General features: G+C 37.3%; 1 protein-coding gene across 1 annotated transcript in view; it reads left to right on the top strand.

Annotated features, from left to right (window-relative positions):
- The window catches only part of cdh13 (cadherin 13, H-cadherin (heart)), a 344747-nt gene that overhangs the window by 227452 nt on the left and 96062 nt on the right, over positions 1-21233 (top strand). The window contains exon 7 of the mRNA XM_079873426.1: positions 14387-14565. Within this exon, the coding sequence (XP_079729552.1) occupies positions 14387-14565 (179 nt within the window). The remainder of the gene's footprint in view (positions 1-14386; positions 14566-21233) is intronic.

Below are 21233 nucleotides of genomic sequence, written 5' to 3'. Positions count from 1 at the left end.
TTTTAACAAATTGGATTGCTAACGTATGAAGTGACCAGGTAAGCAGGCCTTATAATGCACCTTAAATGGTTAGTTCACCCAAAAATGAAAATTATGTCATTAATTACTCACCCTCATGCTATTCCAAACCCATAAAACCTTCCTTCATCTTCGAAACACTAATGAAGATATTTCTGATGAAATCCGAGAGCTTTCTGACCGCCCTATAGACATAACCACTTTCAAGGACCAGGACATCGTTAAAATAGTCCATATCACTATAGTGGTTCAACCATAATGCTATGAAGTGACGAGAATACGTTTTATGCCTAAAAAAAAAAAAAAAAAAATCTATTTATTTTGTAATAAAAAGACCTAAATACAAGTAAACTGTGCAAAATGTAACGCTCAATTAAGGGATCGTGTTGATTGACAGCAAAGTTTTTGTACATTGTTCACAAAGTTTTCCCTTCGCTCTCCAATTGAACACTTGGCTCCCATGGCTTCATGATAATGAGTTTTCCCACCTTCTTTCTCATAAAATAAGTGTCTCTCATAATTTCTAGCTTGCAGGTAGAATTCAATCTTAAATGCAAGTTGGACCACACTAGTTGCAAGATATGAGAACGTTACTAAATGCTGGGTGTCGGCTACAGCTCGGATCTCTGAGGAACCATATTGGTTTCTCAATTACTGACCCGAGGCACTCATCGCCTGGTCTACGCTTGGAGAATGCGATTGAGATAAACACAACACAGTTTATGCTGCTTTTCCATGTATAACGCCCTTAATCAAATTCTCCCTCTCAATTTTTTTTCCATTCCCCCTCTTTTTGTTTTTTTTGGCATATCTCATTTAGCACCACCTGCCTTAAACTGTTCATCAACACCTTCCTTATTTCTCGCTTCTCATCCCCAGGAGTCTTTTTATCTGTTCTCTCTCAATGCTCATCTGTTTTCCTCGTTCCTTTCCATGTTTCCTCATTTTCTGTTTCCATCTCTTTTCTCATATCTTTGGTCTATTGGTTGCTTTGAGTATGTTTTAACAAACACAAGCTAATAGGTTTTCGCTTTCATTTGCAGACTTGTGAAATAGATGGACTGTCCCTAATAATGAATAGATATGTCTGTTGAAAGGACTCGCTTCTTTTGAATTGACTCAGAGCAGGGAAGAAACGCTGATGAAAATGCATTGCATACGGCTCATGTTCAGTTAAATAAAGAGGCATTTTAAAATGCCAAAATGTTGTATAACGTTGCCCCCAAGAAATTCATTCAGCTAAACCTGTTTGTATCTATTGCTTTAGTTTTGAGTGGCATTTTACTAAATGCAAATGTTTGGGACTTGAAATGTCAAATTCAAAGCTCTTTGTATTGTTTTCGACTGTCCTTTTGGCTGGCTGACGCCCATCAAAGCAGAAAATACTGCAGAGATGTCAGATCTGTGTGAGTCGCCTTAATGATGTTTAGCTCGCTAGCAGATGTTGCAAAGAAAGGCCCGTCAGTTTTGCACCATCAGCTACTGTCTCAATATAGCTTGAGTGGAAAGTCTGAACATTCACACATGCACATGGCACACATCTTCCTGTCTCTGCTGCCACTCGAACTAGCCTGGCATGACTGCACATATACAGTTTTTCTTTGTTTTTCTTGTGTAGTTGGATTGTCTTATTCGTCCTATATAGCCCAATGATTTGCGTCCACTTGTGTTTCTGTGTGTTGTTGCAGTGTGAAATGCCTGTCCTCAGGGTGTTATCAGATAAAATGTAGCTCATCACAAGGCTTTGGTGATGGAACCATGTCAAATTATGAATTTTCCTCAACAAGGGAACATGACACTTCAAAGCAGCTTGTTTCGATAGATCTCCAATTCCCATGCCCAAATCATGGCCTGCCAGGTACCTATGTATTCACTGCTCATCCCTGTGCACAGAGTGTTCTTCCTTTACTGAATTTTAATGCTTGACATGTCAGCAGACTGTAGTCCATGTGATGTAAAATCATTGTGAAAGTTCTGTAAACTTGTAAGTACTGATAGACGGGGCAAGATGTGTGGTGGGCATTGGCAAACAAAGACTGTATTACAGTTAAAGTCTGTTATTATCAGTTTTCCACTTCTAGACTGATAAAAATAAATCTCCTTGTAAAGAAGCGCAAGATTTTTGAAAGATTAAAGAGCACTTTTAGTGATTCTTTTTATTTTTTATTAACCGATTGAAATCACAATATAGACTTTAAAATGCAGCGTTTTGTGATTTAATCTGTCTGCTGATACAGACCGGAATGATTAATTAGACTTTGTGAGACTAAAGAAAAAATTCACCATATCCCTCAGTAGATTAATGGACTTGTTGTAAAACACGCAGACTACTTGGTTTAGTACTTTTTCATTAAGTGTATCATAGATCATGAACAGATTTAATTAATTGTTAAGTTAATTGTTTTTCCCCCCCACTCACAATACTGTCACAGTCATTGTTTCTACTTTTTTTAATGGTGCAGATTTTCCGATATTTACAATGGGAAATAAAAAATAGGAATGCTTAGCGTCTGTACGATTTTTCAATATTGAAATAAGTCTCTTTTGCTCACCAATGCAACATTTATTTGATCAAAACAAAAGTAATATTGTGAAATATTATTACAGTTTAAAATAACTGTTTTCTATTTTAATATATTTTAAAATGTCATTTATTTAATTATTCAAAGCTGACTTTTCATCATCATTACTCCATTCTTCAGTGTCACGTGATCCTTCATAAATCATTCTAATATGCTGATTTGATGCTAAAGAAACATTTCAGATTATTATTATTAATGTTGAAAAATAACAATAATGCTGTTTAATATTTTTGTGGAAACCATCATACATTATCAAGATTTTTTGATGAATCGAAAGTTCAAAAGAACATGCATTTATTTGAAATATTAATTATTTGTAACATTAAAACTGTATTTACTGTCACTTTTGATCAATTGAATGTCATTGTTTAATAAAATGTCTTTCTTTCAAAATAACAAATCTTACCTTACCTTTCATTTGGTCCAATACAGATCAAAATAGTGCAAGGTAGCAAGTGAAGTGACAAACAGTGCAAGATTTGTGCATTAAAATTGTAAAGTTATTTTGAGAATACACAACAGCGACTTGCATTGACGTTCTTTTGACTGTTTGCTCTCAGGCCAAAACCACCCAATTAGACATGAAGAGATCTTGAGAACCTGTTTATACAAGCTGGGGTTTAGTTTGCCACTGATCACTGCCACTAGACAAGGCTCAGAAAACACTAGAATTTACATTTCTGCTCAGGGATAAAATGTAGTTTCTTTCTTACTACTAAGGGTGAGTCATGGACAGTCTGAAGCTTAAACTATATTACTGCAAATGTCTTTATTTTAGAATCAGTTTTACATCCAGGTTAAAGGAGAACTCCGGTCAATTTTAACATTGATTTTGTCAATTTGGAGTGCTGTCAGTACAGAGAACAACGACAAAAATCGGTGTTGCCTACACCGTGTTATCCTCTTTTTAAAATTTGCACCCTGTTGACTTCAATGGGGCAATATTTAAACCTGCTTTTAGCCTCTTAACATCCTTGATGTGTCATTACAAGTGCACAGGTCATGTGAGTGATTCCTTCAGAGTGAACACGAGTGAATCTGACTGCAGTAGATGTGAAAGAAATGGATAAAAATGATGTTATTTAAGCCAGCGCAAATACCTGTATTTACATCCTGTTTTCGGTTGAAGTCCAAAGTAGTCGATTGCCGAGTTCACGCGCGTGATCATAGGTAACTAAACCAATGCGCGTGAACTCGACAATCGACTACTTTGGACTTCAACTGAAAACAGGATGTAAATACAGGTATTTGCGCTGGCTTAAATAACATCATTTTTATACATATCTTTTACATCTACTGCAGTCAGATTCACTCGTGTTCACTCTGAAGGAATCACTCACATGACCTGTGCACTCGTAATGACACATCAAGGATGTTAAGAGGCTAAAAGCAGGTTTAAATATTGCCCCATTGAAGTCAACAGGGTGCAAATTTTAAAAAGAGGATAACACGGTGTAGGCAACACCGATTTTTGTCGTTGTTCTCTGTATTGACAGCACTCCAAATTGACAAAAAAATGAGCTCAATGTTAAAATTGACCGGAGTTCTCCTTTAACCAGCTTTCCAGGCAATCCTCAAAGTATATGTGCTGGGACATCACCTTAAACCTCACTGGGCCAACAAAGGTTCATTCAGACAGCTCCAAGAGTCCCGGGACCTGAACTACATGTGAGCTCTGTAAGCCACACGGACAGCGATTTTTATAGAACGGGTCCCAGAGGAGACAGTTCATTGCTGGGGTCTAAACCGACAGGAAGTAACCGAGGCGGGCAGGTTCTGACCCTGAGCTGTCAATGATTCTGTAAACAGTTTTGGAGGGTGATGCATCAGGTAAAGATCTGGGATTTCCGTAACTTTGTTCTGTCTTGTTTTACATGCCTCTTGTGCAGGGATCTTGGATTTGAAAGTGCAATTCAGTGTTGACAGACCCAGTTATTCTCCACGGTTCTGTCCTGAAGCTGCAAGGTTCTGAAAGCCTCTGACATGTAAATGACAGTGGTCTCATGAATCTATGAAATGTTCTCGTTCAGAAAGCGGGACTTTTTTTGGTTTTGTCAAAGCTCTTTTATCCAAAGACTCCGTCTTTAGGCTTTCGTCAGCCGTGATGTTGACAGAGATTATTATTTATTTTCACTTTGAGTTCCTATGGACGCTGTGGGGAAAGACTTTGACTTTTAAGTTCACAAAGGGAAACGGAGAGCAATTTTTGTACGGTAAAAAAGGGAAAATAATATCCCCAGGCACTTTTTCGACCAGGGCCAGTGGATTCTCTGAGAGAAGAATTTCGGCTGTGTCTTCGCATGCTGTGGTCCATTTGCTGCTGTCTCCGATCTGTGTTCGATGAGTTCCCCACGTGTGCTTGTGTTAGCATGCATGCTGGTTTCAGTGTTATGCGTTACCTCTGGGCTGATTGTGCAAGTGTGTTTGTCAGAAAGGTATCATAAGGCCTCTGCCTGCTGTCAGGTTATAGAGCACAGTGTGTGAACACACAACTGATGAGGTGTCAGAGATCGTCCACTATTGCAACTCCAAGATGGAGGCTGTGGGTCAGAAGAAAAAAAACAAGTAAGAAAATCTTACTTAATCCAGCAAAGTTTTGTCAGGCGACTATTTATTTAGAAAGGGTCCACCATTTTCAGCTGCCTGTGACTGAGACACAATATAATGTGAAAATGTGCACCCACTATTTCCACAACTAACTATATATATGGCAGCACAGCTGAAAGGTTTGTTTGAATGTCCGTCGCCCTGAGGCTTATTCATTTCACCTTTGCAGAAAAAGCAAATGTATTTCTTTTATTATTATTATTAAGAAACAAACGAGCAAGCCCAGGTGAGAAAAAGTAATGCAAAAGTAATGTAAGGTTTCATAAAAAGTATTTCATACCAAGTAACACAATTGTTTAGAGCCACTCAATATTGTAACGCATTACTTTTAAAAGTAACTTTCCCCAACACTGGTTGTGAATATTAAAATTCATTGTATTATAAAAATGTACAAGTAATATGAAACACAACATTGGGTACTATTATTATTTTTGATATAATGTTTATGAATTGATTGATTGATTGATTGATTGATTGATTGATTGATTGATTGATTGATTGATTGATTGATTGATTGATATGTTATAGAAGATGCTGTCTTGTAACTTCAGTTTTCAGGCATCCTTAAAAAAATCAATGATCTTATATTTCTTAGAGTCTAGAGGACAATGTAAATAAAGCATGGCACAGTTTACTTCACTCTCCCTTGCCTATATTGACTTGGATTGTATTAATTTCAGGTTTATATTAGACTAAGTCAGGCAAATGATAAAGTCTGAGCTGTTTATTTGCTTTGCAAAAAGACTTGATTGCTGAGCAAAATGTTGTTTTGGTTGAGCTTAATGTCTCCTTATACATAAATTCTGCCCTCTGAGGACTCCCATTTCATGGTTTAGTTTGATGATCAATGGCATAGTAAGATACACATTATGTTTACACCACAGCGATGTGTGCATTAAACCGTACATATGCTGCGCACTGCCAGGATTCAAACGGATTCATGCTGCTTTCAAATACGCTGTGAAACAGTTAGCTAATGCAGCAAACCCCCACAGAGGTGTTAATTAGATTTTTTTCATCCGAACACGACTGCACATATACTCTTGCACTCCCCCTCAGATATATACACGCAGACACAAACAAATTTGCTATCTATTGAACACAATTTAATTTGATGATATTCATTCCAATCCATTTCGATTGCATGCACACACACTCGTCCACCTTGGCCTTGTATGCATTACCAGAGCATGTTATGTAGGGGCACTTATTAGAAAATGAATACACAATGTGTTGCTAATAGTAATTGTTTTGCTCCCTAATCAGCTGCCATCCTTGTTCCTGTGAGTGGTGTCTATTTCCTGAACCAGCAAGGTCATTGAGTAAAAATAAGTGCCTTTTTTTCCAATAGTGCTGTTTTTAAAATAATGACGAATTCCGCCAACAAACAACATATCATTGCCCCATTGTTGGGGCAATGACATGTTATTTGCATTAGTGATCAGTTGTTTGGACAGTTTGTTCTGAGATTTTGTTCAGTTCAAATAGAAATGATTGACAGATTCAATTATGTGTAGAATTCCCTTGTTTGGTGTTTTCGAAGCAAAATATCCAGTTAAATGCTACTGTTTGAGCTGAAATCAGTGACAAACAGTAGTGTGGTTTTGCACTGGAAACTGGTAGAATGAGATAACAGCATGTTTCAGTGATGGGAACAGTGTCAAAGGTATAATTTAATTGGTCAGCTGTAGGTTGTAAAGGCGAAGAGGTGGATGGGAACCTCTGCTGCCGCAGGACACTAGACCACCTTCACATAGTCAAAGATTATTATATAGCATTTCAACCTGAAAATAGAGGATTCACATAAGCATATGTGATTGTCGCTATACTAAAACTTTGCAGTGTTTGGCCATTGATTCTTGTGTAAATACAGTTAGGCTATTCTACATCTTTGTCTTTATACAAATGCCAGTTCAGGTGTTGCTTGCATGCAGTGTAAAGACACTTTTTGTTTCCTTTTATTTTATTTTTTTTCCAAACACCCTTACATTGTTTTTTCCTTCTCTGTCATTTGCTTTCTCATCCTGTCTCACTCATCTCGCTCTCTCACACACACGCACGCAGACACATACCGTGTTAATAAGTGCTACCTCTTGCTCTTTTCTTTCATATCAGTAATGGAGAAGCTGAAGACCAGGACGAGATGAGAGAATGATGTGTGGCTTTATGCTGTAGCACTTTCCAATGCAGGCCTGGGATCAAACTGGACACACAGATTACATTTCTGTGTTTACTTGCCCGTGTGCATTGTGAGACTTTATGTGAGGTACCAGAGCTTCAGAGGCTTAATGGAACATAAAAATGTGGAAGTGCAAGTTTAGGATTTGATTTAAAAACATCTTTCTTTGTTCTGAAAGTCAATTTTGGTACTGTGTTGGGTCGCCACTTGAAGTCCGAAGGAAAATCACTGGTGTTATTCTATAACAAAAGGTTGCATAGTGGGGCATTACGACTCTGAATCTTGTTGAAATGAGATTGATTCTTTCATTTTAAGCATCACTAGCTTCAATTCTGAGAAACTAAGTTAGCTTTTGCTAGGTGAAACATGTATCAGTCATTATAGATAGTTTATATAACAATATAATGGTGGAAGGGATTTGTGGAAGGGATTGTGGCTTGATGAGAACTTGTACTGTATGCATTAACTCATTTATATACAATATCATAACAATGACAAGTGCAGGTAGTTCATTATTAGCCTTTTACTGGTGCCCCAATGTTCACCTGTTATGTAAATCATCCATGTTCTCAAAATGTGGAGGTTTTACACACTTTGTATTCCCTTTTGGGATCTGACAAATGGTGCTTTAGAATGAATCGATTATAAATAAGTGCAGAGTGTTCTGTACTTATGGAAACAGTTCACCAAATGTTCTCATTAGTTACTCACTCTTTTGCCATTCCAAACCTACATGCTATTATTTTTTGTTCTCTAGAACACAAAAGGTAAACACAAAAACGTTGCTTTGTTAAAATACAATGACGAAAAGCATCATATAAGTATCATTAAAGTAGTCCAGTTGACTTGTGCTCTGTATTAGTCTTTGAAACCATTCGAAATTTAGATTGTTGTTCAGTGATAATCTTGCCCTCCAGGGAGCTATTAGCTTATGAAACGGATCATTGAGTCAGTGAGTTGAACTCAAATCAAAAGTCTTTTAAAAATGAATCACTTTCATTGAACTGGTTGATCCATTTCACAAATTGGACTGATTAGTTAAGAAATGATCCAGATGCAACACTTTTTCTCACACAAAGCTATCATATTACTACAGAAGAGTTGTCATATATCATATAGACTACTTTTATGGTGCTTTTTTGTGTCTCTTTGTCACTATAAGCCATTGTTATATAGAAAAGACTCTAATATTGTGCTCCATATATGTTGAAACAATATGAGAGTGAATACATATTGGCAAAAAAAAAAAATTTTGGGTAAACTATTCATCATTTGGAGGGAAATCATGCCTTTCATTTGTTCCATCTTCTTGGTCATGAGAATAAACCGTTAGCTGAGGGCTACTAGTTGAGCAGTAAATGTGTAACCTGCAAAAATCCCTTAAATTATCATGTTTTCCTTCCCTTAGGTTCAGTGTGTGAAAGTGTGAATGCAGAGTTTCAAGTGTTTCTTCTTTATGCAGCACTGTTTCTGCCTGAGATTACATTTTAAGGGAATGAGTAAATTGCAGAATGCCCAGCGGTTCAGGGGTTTCTATAAAAATGGTGCGTACTCGCCATGGTGTAATGAAACAATGAGAACGTTGAATAGTCGGACTTTGCCTGCGGACTTCTCTTAGACAGAGCGCTGAATTTCACTTGAATGCCTTTAACCAAGGGAGAATAAGTCAGCTGGTCCATTCAGGGCAAGAAGGCAGCAAATTTCACCTCAGTGCTCCATTCCACATTGTAGTCCATTTATCTTTCTCTAGAACTGCTAGATGTATTGAATTACCTCCCAAAATGAAGGGTAATTCTGCTCTGTGCTTTCCTGTTGCTATATAGCCGAGATGGACTATAAAAAGCCATACTTTGTAGAATTTTGTGCTTTTAGAAGTCTTGCACCCCAGACAATACAATAATCAATCAATGTCCCGAAAAATTTGAAACGTGTCCTTAGAATGAATCTTTCTCCGTCTCTGAACAAAAAAAGTTGTAATTCAGTAGATTTCAGGTGTAAAATTAGCCTCATTATTTGTACACTTTTAACTTAGTCGAAGTCCAAAGTCCAAAGTGCTGTGATCCCTTCATCCAGAAGCTTCATAGTCTGGTTTCCCTGCGGACCGTTCGCCCTTCCTCTCTTTCTCTCTCATCCTGGTATCTAGTCTGATCACTCGCTCACACACACCTGCTCCATCATTATTTCATCCTGTCTCAATCTCTCCCCCGTTCTTCCTATTATAAAGCCCATCACACAGTGCGCTGGCTTCCCCGATGTGAATGAGATCCTGAAGTCATATTGATTTCCCTGGATGTCTATAATAGAGGATGTGCCATGTGTAACACCGGCCTTGTGTTAGCACACTGTAGCCCTTACTTTCTTTTCCAACTTTTTTTTTTTACAGTACTGTAAAAGAAATGAATTGATCCTGCTAATGATGTATTTTTTAATTTGCACAAGTTGTTTGCATTGTTTTAACACCTAAAGGAATTATGTAACTGTTAACAATGCAAATCTGGCTGCAAAATTAGCACTGAATGTGATTTGCGGTTCAAAGTGCTAGCTTGACAGGGATCTAGCATACTATTATGGAAATGCACAATATCGCTCCACCACTGAGATTCACGCACCTGAATCGACTCTTTAAAAAGCCCAAACTGTGCTAAACTATACAGTGCACCAATTGCAAAAGCATTTAATGATTGTTTTATTTATTAATAAAATTCTGTTCTCTTTCCAACGTTGGTTATATTTTTAAAGGAATAGCTTGCATAAGAAATAAAGTTTTGGGATTTTTTTTTTCGAACAAGAAAATATACAAATAAACTAAAATATAAAAATACAATAAGCATGTTGCAACATACCGAAGGAAAAAACAATGTCTATAAAGTATTATAAACTATAATTAGAATATGTCCGAAAAGGAGCGGGATGAAGCAGAAACGTTATTTTTCCCACCCCTTATACACTATCTAAATAGTTCCAGTATATATTATGTATTATATAAATACATAATATATAGTTCCAGTATATATTATGTATTATATATATATATATATATATATATATATATATATATATATATATATATATGTATGTGTGTGTGTGTGTGTGTATACATATATAGTCATAGCAAGATAGCAAATATACCGTACAGTAATTTTAAACACCAACCAATTTTTTTTTTTTACATTTTGCACCAAACACCTGTTCATCCTCATATACTTTTAATAAAGTGTTTTTATACAACTTTTTACTGTTTAATGTTTGTACAATGTTTTAACACCTGCTCCAAACCATTCCACAACCTCACCCCACAAATAGTGATGCATGAGTGATGCTTATTTTGAGCTTTTTAAAGTTGAATTCGTCTCTCATGTTATACCCACCCTGCCTTTCCATAAAAATGCATTTCCTGGAATATTTTTTAGTTTATGCAAAAAAAAATTATAAATCTGAATATCACTAAACAATTTGTGGATAAAGCAGCTTTTCCATACAATGATCATTTTCATTTTTGATTAAACTATCCCTAATTGTGCCAGGCAAATTAAAAATTAAATTCACAATTTGGATTTAAACAGCGATTGCCTTAATTTAAATGTCATTTAAAATTCCGATTTCAATATGTTTAGTGCTTTGTTAAACTAGATTGTATGTACTTAGCAAATAACCCACTGGAATACTTTAACTCACTGCCTTTGAGAAGAAACAAGAAAAAAGAGGGAACAAGAGCAACAGATTGAGAATAAGAAAGAGAAAGAAGAAAACGGGTCTGATTGCTTTGCCTTCTGGCCTGAGGTCGTTATCAGGATATAAATATGCCTTTTTAATGCCGTGACACACTTTGAGTTGTTAGTATGTAAAACCTCTCCTCCACAAAAGCTAAAGGGCCCCGCTTTTTAGCTAGCGCTTGATTTTAGGCAGCTGGGGCCATGTCGAAGTGGAAGGCACCCTGTGGAGAAGCCCACGGTTTTGGATGGTACACCACTGCCTTCGGTTCTGGAGTGGGGCACTGTGATTGGCACCCACCGGGCTTCAGCTGTTGGCAGAAGGCAGAGATGCCCACTAAAATGCCTCGATCTTCCAAACAATACATTCTTCTGCAACATCAGAGAGCGACAGAATGAGAGGATGAAGAGTGTGTGCAACAGATAAAGACATTGCTGCAGGTATAGCCACAGCAAGTCTGAATGTTTGGCATGAGAAAAGTCAGGGGGAAAAAAATACTTACCTGTTCATACTGCGGTTGATTTCAGCATGCCAACAATGTGCCTTAGTTAATGCAGAGTTAGACACAGAACTTGATATCAAATTAACCGCTCAATTCAGGCATTTTATGAGACATTATTCATTTCAATGTTCTGCCTCTTGTTCAGTGTGACAAGATGGTGGAATTAAAAGGGAGAAAGAAAGAGCCAGAAAGAAAAAGTCCTCACTCTGACTGATCCCATAGCCCCAATTAGATGAACAGAGTTGATAATACAGTAATGGAGACCCGCAGATTCAAGTCTAGCCATTTCAGGTCCTCCCATTAAACCTTCCAATGTAGTTAACATTGATTCCGGCTTGGCGCTGGGGAGAGTATGGACTTCATAAAGGAAGACAATAGCTCCTGAATTGGGCTCAGCTTTGACATAATTGCCTCATAATTGCGTAGCAGTGATTTGCATTCACTTTCTGGCCCTTCCCATCAGCCAATTAGATCCGCTTGTTGATTTATGTGTGTGCTGATGGGAGCTGATGGCTTTTGTCATGGTTCATATTGATGAGCGCTAAATACCTCAAGGCTTTTTTTTTTATCTTTATGAGGGTGCAGGAGGACAACATGTTAATAGAACTACGGGAACCAGATTGAACGGTGATTCACAATCAAGTGGTCATGTGGTGATTAGGTTCATTTTGCTATTCAAATATTTGTACAGTTGTAAATTTTCTTGATTATAAATATATTCTACACATAAACAGTGTTGAGTTTTTTTTTTTTGTTTTTTTTTTTTAAAGCCCTATTTGGACAGGACTACTTTTCACAGACAGCAAAAAGTAGACTTACTTTGTGATTCAATACCATGTCCTTAATGGCCACGTTCAGTTTACAGAGTTCCCAATCTTGTCCAGATCAGTATGGAGTAATTGTGTCTCAATTTTAACTCAAATGTCTTTGAATCCTTTTTTTTTTTTAAGCTGAGCAATGATGCGCAGTGCTGCTGTAATTCATTTTGACAGAATTTACAGTCATTGAGTTAACTGAGCTCTAGTGAAAAGATATAAAAGGAACTCTTTTTCAAGCAAATGTACTTTTTTCTGGTGTTTAGACATTTCTGAAGGACAGATACAGGTAAAAGAAAAGTTTGCTTTAGCTATTTTACATGTTCATGTTCATATACTAAATATAAATTCAAAAGAAAAATCATGTGATAGGATAAAAATGAATGCAATTAATTGTACCGTCTGACCTTTATGTAGAGTCCATTAGGCATGCATTTGCTTTTCTTAGTAAATATTGATATATACTACCATTTAAAAGTTTTGGGTTGGAAACATTTTATGTTGTAGAAAAAAAGTATCTTATGCTCACCAAGCATTTATTTTCTAACATTTATGTCATTTATTATTTATTAACAATGCCTAACATTTATTTGATCGCAAATACAGTAAAAAGAATAATGTTGTGAAATACTATTACATTGTTTTCTATTTTAATATTGTATTCTATTCTATTGTATTCTAGTCTATTCTATTCCTGTGATGTCAAAGCTGAGTTTTCAGCAGTCTTTAGTGTCACATGATCCTTCAGAAATCATTCTGATATGCTGTTTTGTGCTCATTATTATTATTATCAAGTAGCTGACAACTGACAAGTACAACAAACAAATGACAAGAACAAAACCATCTGATGACTAACAGGGTTTTTAAACATAAAGTTGCCCTTCATAAAGCTGAGCATGAGTGCTCTCGTCTGGGTGCTTGTCTTCCTGTATGTGTGCGTGAGAGAGAAAGAGGTTGTACGTGTCTGTGTGTGCGCATGCATGGTCGGCACACACTCGAATGTGTGTCAGTGTGTGTATCTGCGAACACGGAGGTCGTATAACTTGGAGTAAACGAACAGTGAAGTGGAACCGCTCGCCTTGACTAGCGGGGTCACGAGAGAGCCCCGCTATGCGCTTCAGCATGTGTAATTAATCATTAGAGGTGTACTTCTTAACCGCCGCCTAATACCATCTCTCTTCCCTTGCAGAAACCCACTTCTCCCTTAATTACTTATAATTGCCTTTTACTCATTCACTCAAAGATGCTAATATTCCTATTTGAGGGTGTTCAGCCCATTTCCTACCCATTTTTTAAAAATGTTTTAGTCTTTTTGGTGCCTTCTGGATTTATGCCGTACAGTGCAGGAGCTCTCGTAAAGGCTGATCGCGAGGTTAACGTCAGTGATAGAGGCCATTAACTTCAGGAGATAGATATGACTTAGCTTCATGTCACTGTCTGGTCACTGTGACTTTGAGAGGCTCCGGCTCCATTTGCGGCCCACTTTTGCGGCTGAGCACATTCAGATGAGATGGAAGGAAAATGAAATAGATGAACAGACGCCACCTGAACTGAGATATCAGCCTCTCTCCGGATACCGTCGAGCCGCTGTTCATTTCAGGGGCCACGTCTAAGAAAGGAGGCGAGCAGATATGTCAAGGATTGACTAGGATTACAATTCATCTGCCAAGAACGGCATCCTTATTTTAGATGCAGTACAATATAAAACTCAACTGTGTTGGGAGAATCAGAACACAGCCTCTTAGAAGTGGAGCTTTGCTCTTCTGTATTTTCTGTCTGCCCTGAAGCCCCATTCAAACGTGGTTTCGATTGATTACAGTTTCGTTTGGCTGTGCGGTTTAATGAAAAATGGCTATACAAGTGGTGTCGGTGTACAGATAAAACCTTAAGGATATAGTTGGCACCAAACCGAGTAGCATCCTGCTCATTTGTCTCCATTATAACTCATCGGTTTTCAAATTGTTTTTGGCAGGCACTACAGTGATGACCATGACGGCTTACGACGCAGACGATCCCAACACGGACAACGCTGTGCTGCGCTACATCATCTTGAGACAGCAACCAGATAAACCTTCACCCAATATGTTCTACATCGACCCGGAAAGAGGCGACATTGTCACCGTGATATCACCCCACCAGCTTGATAGAGAGGTATGCGCTTTCTTTGAGTTCCTCTTTTTTATTGTTGGTTGGACATAAGCTGTACGTTATTGTATGTTTTCAATTAGCGGTGTATCGTGAATCTTGGGCCTCCGTATGTACCATAAGACAAAGCCCCCTCCACAGCTTGTGATGTCATGCATAAACATTTGTATCAGGTGGAAATATTATGATGGAGCTGATGGAGAAGGGCAGTAATGTTATTTTGGGCAATTTATCCTGCTCTTAAATTCAAATTTACAACAAGATTCAATTAACAGTGTTAAAACTGTTGATCTACTGAGATTTTCACGAACAAACATCTTTAGGGTTTACAGAAAAGAGGTGAAAATATTCAGTGAGCTGCAGTTCTGTGGGCGAAAATGCCAGACAACAGTAACTCAAATAACCATTTGTTACAACTGAGTTATGCAGAAGAGCATCTCTGAACGCATAACACGTCAAAACCTTGAAGCAGATGGGCTACAGCAGCAGAAGACCACAGCGGGTGCCAGTCCTGTTACCCAAAAACAGGGAATTTAGGCTATAATTTGCATGGTCTCACCAAATTAGACTAACATTGCCTGGTCTGATGAGTCTCAATTTCTGCTATGACATTCAGATGGTAGGGTCAGAATTTGGCATGGATCCATCCTGCCTTGTATCAGCACTCCAGGATGGTGGTGGTGGTGTTATGGTGTGGGCGATATTTTCTTGGCACTTTTTTGGCCCCTTAGTACTAACTGAGCATCATTTAAAGGCCACAGGCTATCTGAGTATTGTTGCTTACCAAATCCATCACTTTATCACCACAGTGTACCCATTTTCTGATGACTACTTCCAGGAGGATAACACCATGTCACAAAGCTTAAAACATCTCAAACTGGTATACCAAATAAAGTGGCCAGTGATTGTGTGTAATAATAATATATATATAAAAAAAAATAATAATAATAAAAAATAATATATATATATATATATATATATATATATATATATATATATATATATATAAGCATAAAAGATAACAAGTGTATATAACAACTGTATATATATTTTATATATATAATTGTTTAACATAAAAATACTCGTTAATTGTGAATTTGTGATGCCTAATGCACTAACTAAAGTTAACAAATTGAATCTTATTGTAAATTCCTTCCATTCTCTTTGTTTTTGCTGTTCAGGTTTGAAATACTTCCTATTTATCTTTCAAGATTTCTGTCATTTAGAAAGTGTGTATTTGATGGTCTAAAGCAAATTTACCTAATGTTAGCAATGTTAGTTCTGGATTAAAATTTCTCAGCAAACATTTGCAAACATAAAGGAGAAAGGAAGCTATTTTACCATTCCAGCTATTCTGGAATATCTTTACACTGCTGCTCTGGCTTGTCAATCAGCACAGGTCTTGTGTCTGCAAATGAATTTTCCATGTGACACGAATGGTACATTTATCAAATGTGCTCCAGATATTTCAAAAAAAAAAAAAAAACCCATTTGAATGTTTTAAAGACTGGCTGTTTTCTTAAAGCGCCATGAGAAGAACCTCTAACAGGAGGGCCGACAGAATGGAGGCTTTCTGTTCAAACCGAGCTGTGCAAATAAGCAAGCATAACAACAGCAAACATGAGGGGCAAATCTGTGGAGAAAAACAATAACTGGTGTGTTTAAATGTTTAACTATCCTCAAACAACCTTTAGAGCAAGTATATTAGAGCAGATTCTTCGGCATATAAAAGCAGTGTTTTTAATGTTGTTAAAAGAGACGGGAGGTTGGATGAATGCAGGGGAGATGCTACGGTGTCTTGAGGACAGGAGGTGTTAGCGGTGCATGCTAATGAGCAACTGGAGGCAGAGCTTTCCAGCTCCTAAGCAGAGCGAGACAACAGCATGATTGCTTTTTCTGCAGGGTGACGAATGAAGGAACATCAATTCGGCCCGCTGCTGGAAGAGGAATATTAGCTGTTGTCAGACATTTAGAGCATGCTTTAATTGAGGTTATACACACTTATCCACTAGCATCGGCTGTGTCCGACAAGGCCAGTAGAAAACCCCTCAGCTGGAACAGAGCGAAGCCATCATTAAATGCATGTTTGTGTGCAGTCGAGAGCACGTTTGATAGTCGAGTTGACATTATAATTAAAATGTTACATGAAAGGTGTCTGAATGTAGCTGTTTATTCTGATTTCTTTATAGCGAAGCACTGGATGTTGACAAACTCTGCTAACTTTCACTGTCACCGCTACGTCTTACTGACACCATGCTTCCTCTGCCCGATTCCCACGAGTCTGTGCTTCGTCGCAGTTCATCTCATATGTGTGACAGATGTTTTACAGAAAGAGCTCCAGGGGATTTTAGGTGTTTTAACTAGACAGGTGTGTGACGGGCATGCTGCGTGTGCGGTTCTTTGCTATAATTACAACTAGCAGAAATTTGTTGGTATTTTGAAAGTTCCCTAACTACACTTTTACAATATTACCTCCACCACCCACCATGCTGCCTGGAAATTCACTGTAATTGTATACATGCAGAATTGTATAATCTAGTTTATCTCTGAACTCTCTCAAGCCAAATCTTGTCAAGAAATGCACATTTATTCCTCGCAAGAATCGGACAGGTTGATCTAATTAATTTAATTCATGCTCACTTCAAACTATACTTCAATAATGTCAGTTTGGCTAGTTCAGCTAATGGCTTGTCAACAACTTGCAAAAGCATCACGGAGAGAGTTTTCTCAGTGCACGCATTTCTCCTGACAGGTCAAAAGTGCCTGTTCTTTCCGCTATCTTTCAGATCAGCATGCGTGACTAATAGTGTTTGTAGCTTGGTGTTCTAAGCTTCTGGTACAGTACCTGATGTTCCTAATGTAAGATTAATCAGGTAAAACCCTGTTGTCAGAAATAGGAACATCACAGCTTGGTTAAACGTGTTAGTCTTATGTCATCTTAGCTATCAACTATGTGGGATATAATTTATATTAAATGGAAACCAAAAGCTCCTATATACAGTAAGCCCAAATCCGGTTCTCAAATTATCATCTGTCCATGTTAAGCAGACAGCAGACACCCTTTCAAAAAGATGCAAAGGATGATCATCACATGCACCTGTCATGGATTGATCTTTTCCTCTGATCTGATTGGTTCAGAAGCTTGCTGCACTGATCCTACACACATTGCCTTTTGGTGAGGAAAACAGAGTAATGTAAATGATCACACGGTGTTTCCGTTTCACCACATTCTGATCATTAACGGGGCTGTGTGCCAATGTCTGCATGTGATTATGTGTGTGTGTGAGCATTTAGCTTTGAATGTAGTCAAAAATAGAAGTACTCCTAATTTTTTTTGTTTTATATTTTATTTTATTTGTGTTAATGCAATTAATTTAATATATTTAAATTAAAATTGTTAATGTATGTTAATTTGTATGTAATTAATTTAATTACATTTTTGTATTTAATTCTAAAATTATATTATAATTTTTTTTTTTTTCTTGAACTATTTGTAGGGGTGTAACAATATATTGTCACAATATTTCGCAATACAAAAATGCAACAATATGTATCGTGGATAGTGACAATATTTATTGTTCACCCAAAATAAAAATTACTGTGTGAGGAAAAAAATTCACTTTTTTAGAGTTTTAGTGTCAGTACTACATTAAACTGCTATAGCCTATATAATGTTGAATATAATGCATAATAATGCAATGGGGGAATATATGTGGGTCCTGATAATGCCAAATGTCTTATGTTACCAGTAAAATGTGGCCTGCATTATTTTAAATATATCTAGTCAGTGACAGAGTGCAAGCATATTCGTCTAAAATAATTCTGTATTTTCAGCTTTAGAATCATGAATATTTTGATTCTAGTGTCACCATTGTCCTGTGTATTGGGTTACCAACACCAAGTCCAAGCCTATTCATTTACACCCACAATGTAATATCAAATTTAGCATTTTAGTCTTGGAGAATCGCAATAATATCTTATCATGAGTTCAGTATCGTGATATCTATTGAATCGTGACATGAGGGTATCGTTACACCCCTAACGTCCTAGTATTTTTATTTGATTTATAATGTTTATTTTATTAAAAGAAAATCTCAAAATCAATGAGTGGTATTTCATTAGAACACTGAACAAATGATACTCTTTCTTGTGACATTTATTATCATAAAAGTTTCATAAGCGTTTCTAATCAGAGGCATGAAATTCTGTTTGAAGTTTAGTTTTCTGTTTTATTTAGACAGGCTGACAGATTGCTGACTCGCTTTAGGGGGTGGTCATCGTAGGACCTCCTCAAACTAATTCCGTTGGTCAGTCTGCTATCTGTGGCTACCCACAGCGCATCTGCTCCCGGTCCTGGCAGTCAGATGCCTGCCACTAAATCTGACAGCCGATTGACAGGCAGAGTAGCTCCACCTTTGTTTCATAAGCCCAAATGACACAGTAGCAAAATAGACATCTTAAAATCAATATCTTGTGACAGAGTTCTGGCAGTCCTCTTATGGGGTATGTCTAATCATTACAGTCCTGCTTCTGATGGCCAGTCTGTGGTCAGATAAGAGCTCTGTTCTGAATCCTAGTGAGCTGCCATGCTGTCAACTTTCCTACATAGGCTGAGTTTGACATCAGCGTGCTGTTAAGCTAATGATGCTGGTAAGAATAAAAAACACATATTGCATATAAAATAGTATATTTATACCATTAATATATTTTGGTATTTACAAAATATTATCTATCTATTACCATTTCAGTCATATCCGACTCTTAGTGATTATATGTCCATCTCTTGATATACGTACGTCTCTTGAGAGACTGTCCATTCATTTTTTTGCCAATGATTTTTCCGGGGTAGATCGGCAGGTCTTTCCCCAACCCTCCCCGTTACATGGCTTGGGACAATTTAGCGTCTTCAATTCACTTATACTGCATGTTTTTGAATTGTGGGGGAAACCGGAGCACCCAGAGGAAACCCACGCAGACACAGGGAGAACATGCAAACTCCACTTATATTATACTATTATATATTTTTTATTTTATGAATTTAGCAGACGCTTTTATTGAAAGGGAATTTTGATTGCCTTTTCTACATACAATGTTGCCCCAGTCTTCACATCAGAAATGCCGTCTAGATCAGGTTTTGAAACAGAGCTAAAGGTGTGTGTGTGCGAGCATGCGTGCGTATGCAAGAACGATATTATTGCCTCTCAATGGTACATTAAACAGCAATTGTGTGAATATTGCTCTTACAACCATTTTAATATCACATAATCAATTCATATGTTGCAGGGATTCTGATCAAAGTGTGAATTTTAAAGCTTGTTGGTTTTGTAATAATACAAATTGAATGCAATGATTACGGACAGACTTTGCGATTTAAGGCCCATTTTACAAGCTTCATCAAATGAAAATAAACTGCATATAAACGCATCTTTACGCATTCCTTATGCGGGCACATGCACTGACACTCAATAGACATCCAATTACTGTGAGGTCGTAGCGTTGTGATTTCCCTTACTGTCGCCACGTTCAGCCAGGACCCAAACGGTCGTTCAAATTACAGCTCCAGCCTCCCCTCCGCGCTCGCCCGCAAAATAGCCTTTTCAGACATGCTTTTTGGACTTCTTTTTAATCTGATCTCTCTCGCATAATTGAATGTCAGTCACCATATGAAGATTCTTCCCCACTCTCACTTAATGAATCATTGTGTTTGGCAGGACGGCTAGACAAAACAGACAGCAAAATATTTACTCCTGCAGGTGGTTCCTGAGTTATTATGTTATGTCATCTAAATGCAAATATTACAGGGAACGCAGGAGGGGTGTGGGCGGCAATTGAAAATACTGCATTATTGCATGATTTGATGTGCACTTCACTGCATAAAAGATATAAACTGTCATTTACTCAGTCATTATTATGTAAAGATCGAGTTTAGTTGTGTAGGAAATAGACTTGTGAGTGAGTTTTTGCAGGACGGAGAATACTAGGATCGCCCCAGGATTGGTTTTAAATAAATTGGTCTTTTATTCAGCAAAATTCCCCTCTCTGTTATTTATAATTTTAAATTCATTTTTACCTGGGGCTTTATTAATGATATCCAAAATTATTCTTCAATATAATTGCATCAGAAATTAAATAGCTGAATTATTTCAGTAGTTATGAGAAGATTTTCACTATAAATGCCATTCAAACTTTTTTGTGTGTGTGTGGATATTCTGTCCCAATGCTGGGAGGCTCTGTCAGAAACATTTGTCATTTTCATTGTGACACATTGTCATTAGACACATGATGCCAGTCACCAAATGTCAGTGCTGGGCCTTTGACGTTATACTCATGAAAACTTCACCCATTCCATCAAGCCCAGGGGTCTAAAGAACACGAGAAACTCAATCTTATGATAGACTCTAAACTAAACTTTGTAAATTTCTATACACTAGAGAAAGGTGCAATTTTTTTCTCTCCTTCGGTTTTTCTGACTTCCAGTCTTGTCATTTTCTCCTACACGTGTTGCCATATGTGTGCTAACCTTTAGGTAACATTTTACAGTGTTAATTATATGAGTTAATGCATAAGTATGTCACAAACTCAAAATGCAACATACTCTTACAGCATTTATTCATGTTGGTTAATGGTCAGGTTCTACATTCATTGAAGTTATTTATCATATTTTTATTAATTTA

Source organism: Squalius cephalus (genome assembly GCF_949319135.1).
Source record: "Squalius cephalus genome assembly, chromosome: 6".
NCBI classification, from domain to species: Eukaryota; Metazoa; Chordata; class Actinopteri; order Cypriniformes; family Leuciscidae; genus Squalius; species Squalius cephalus.
This window is presented reverse-complemented; position numbering and strand designations above follow the sequence as displayed.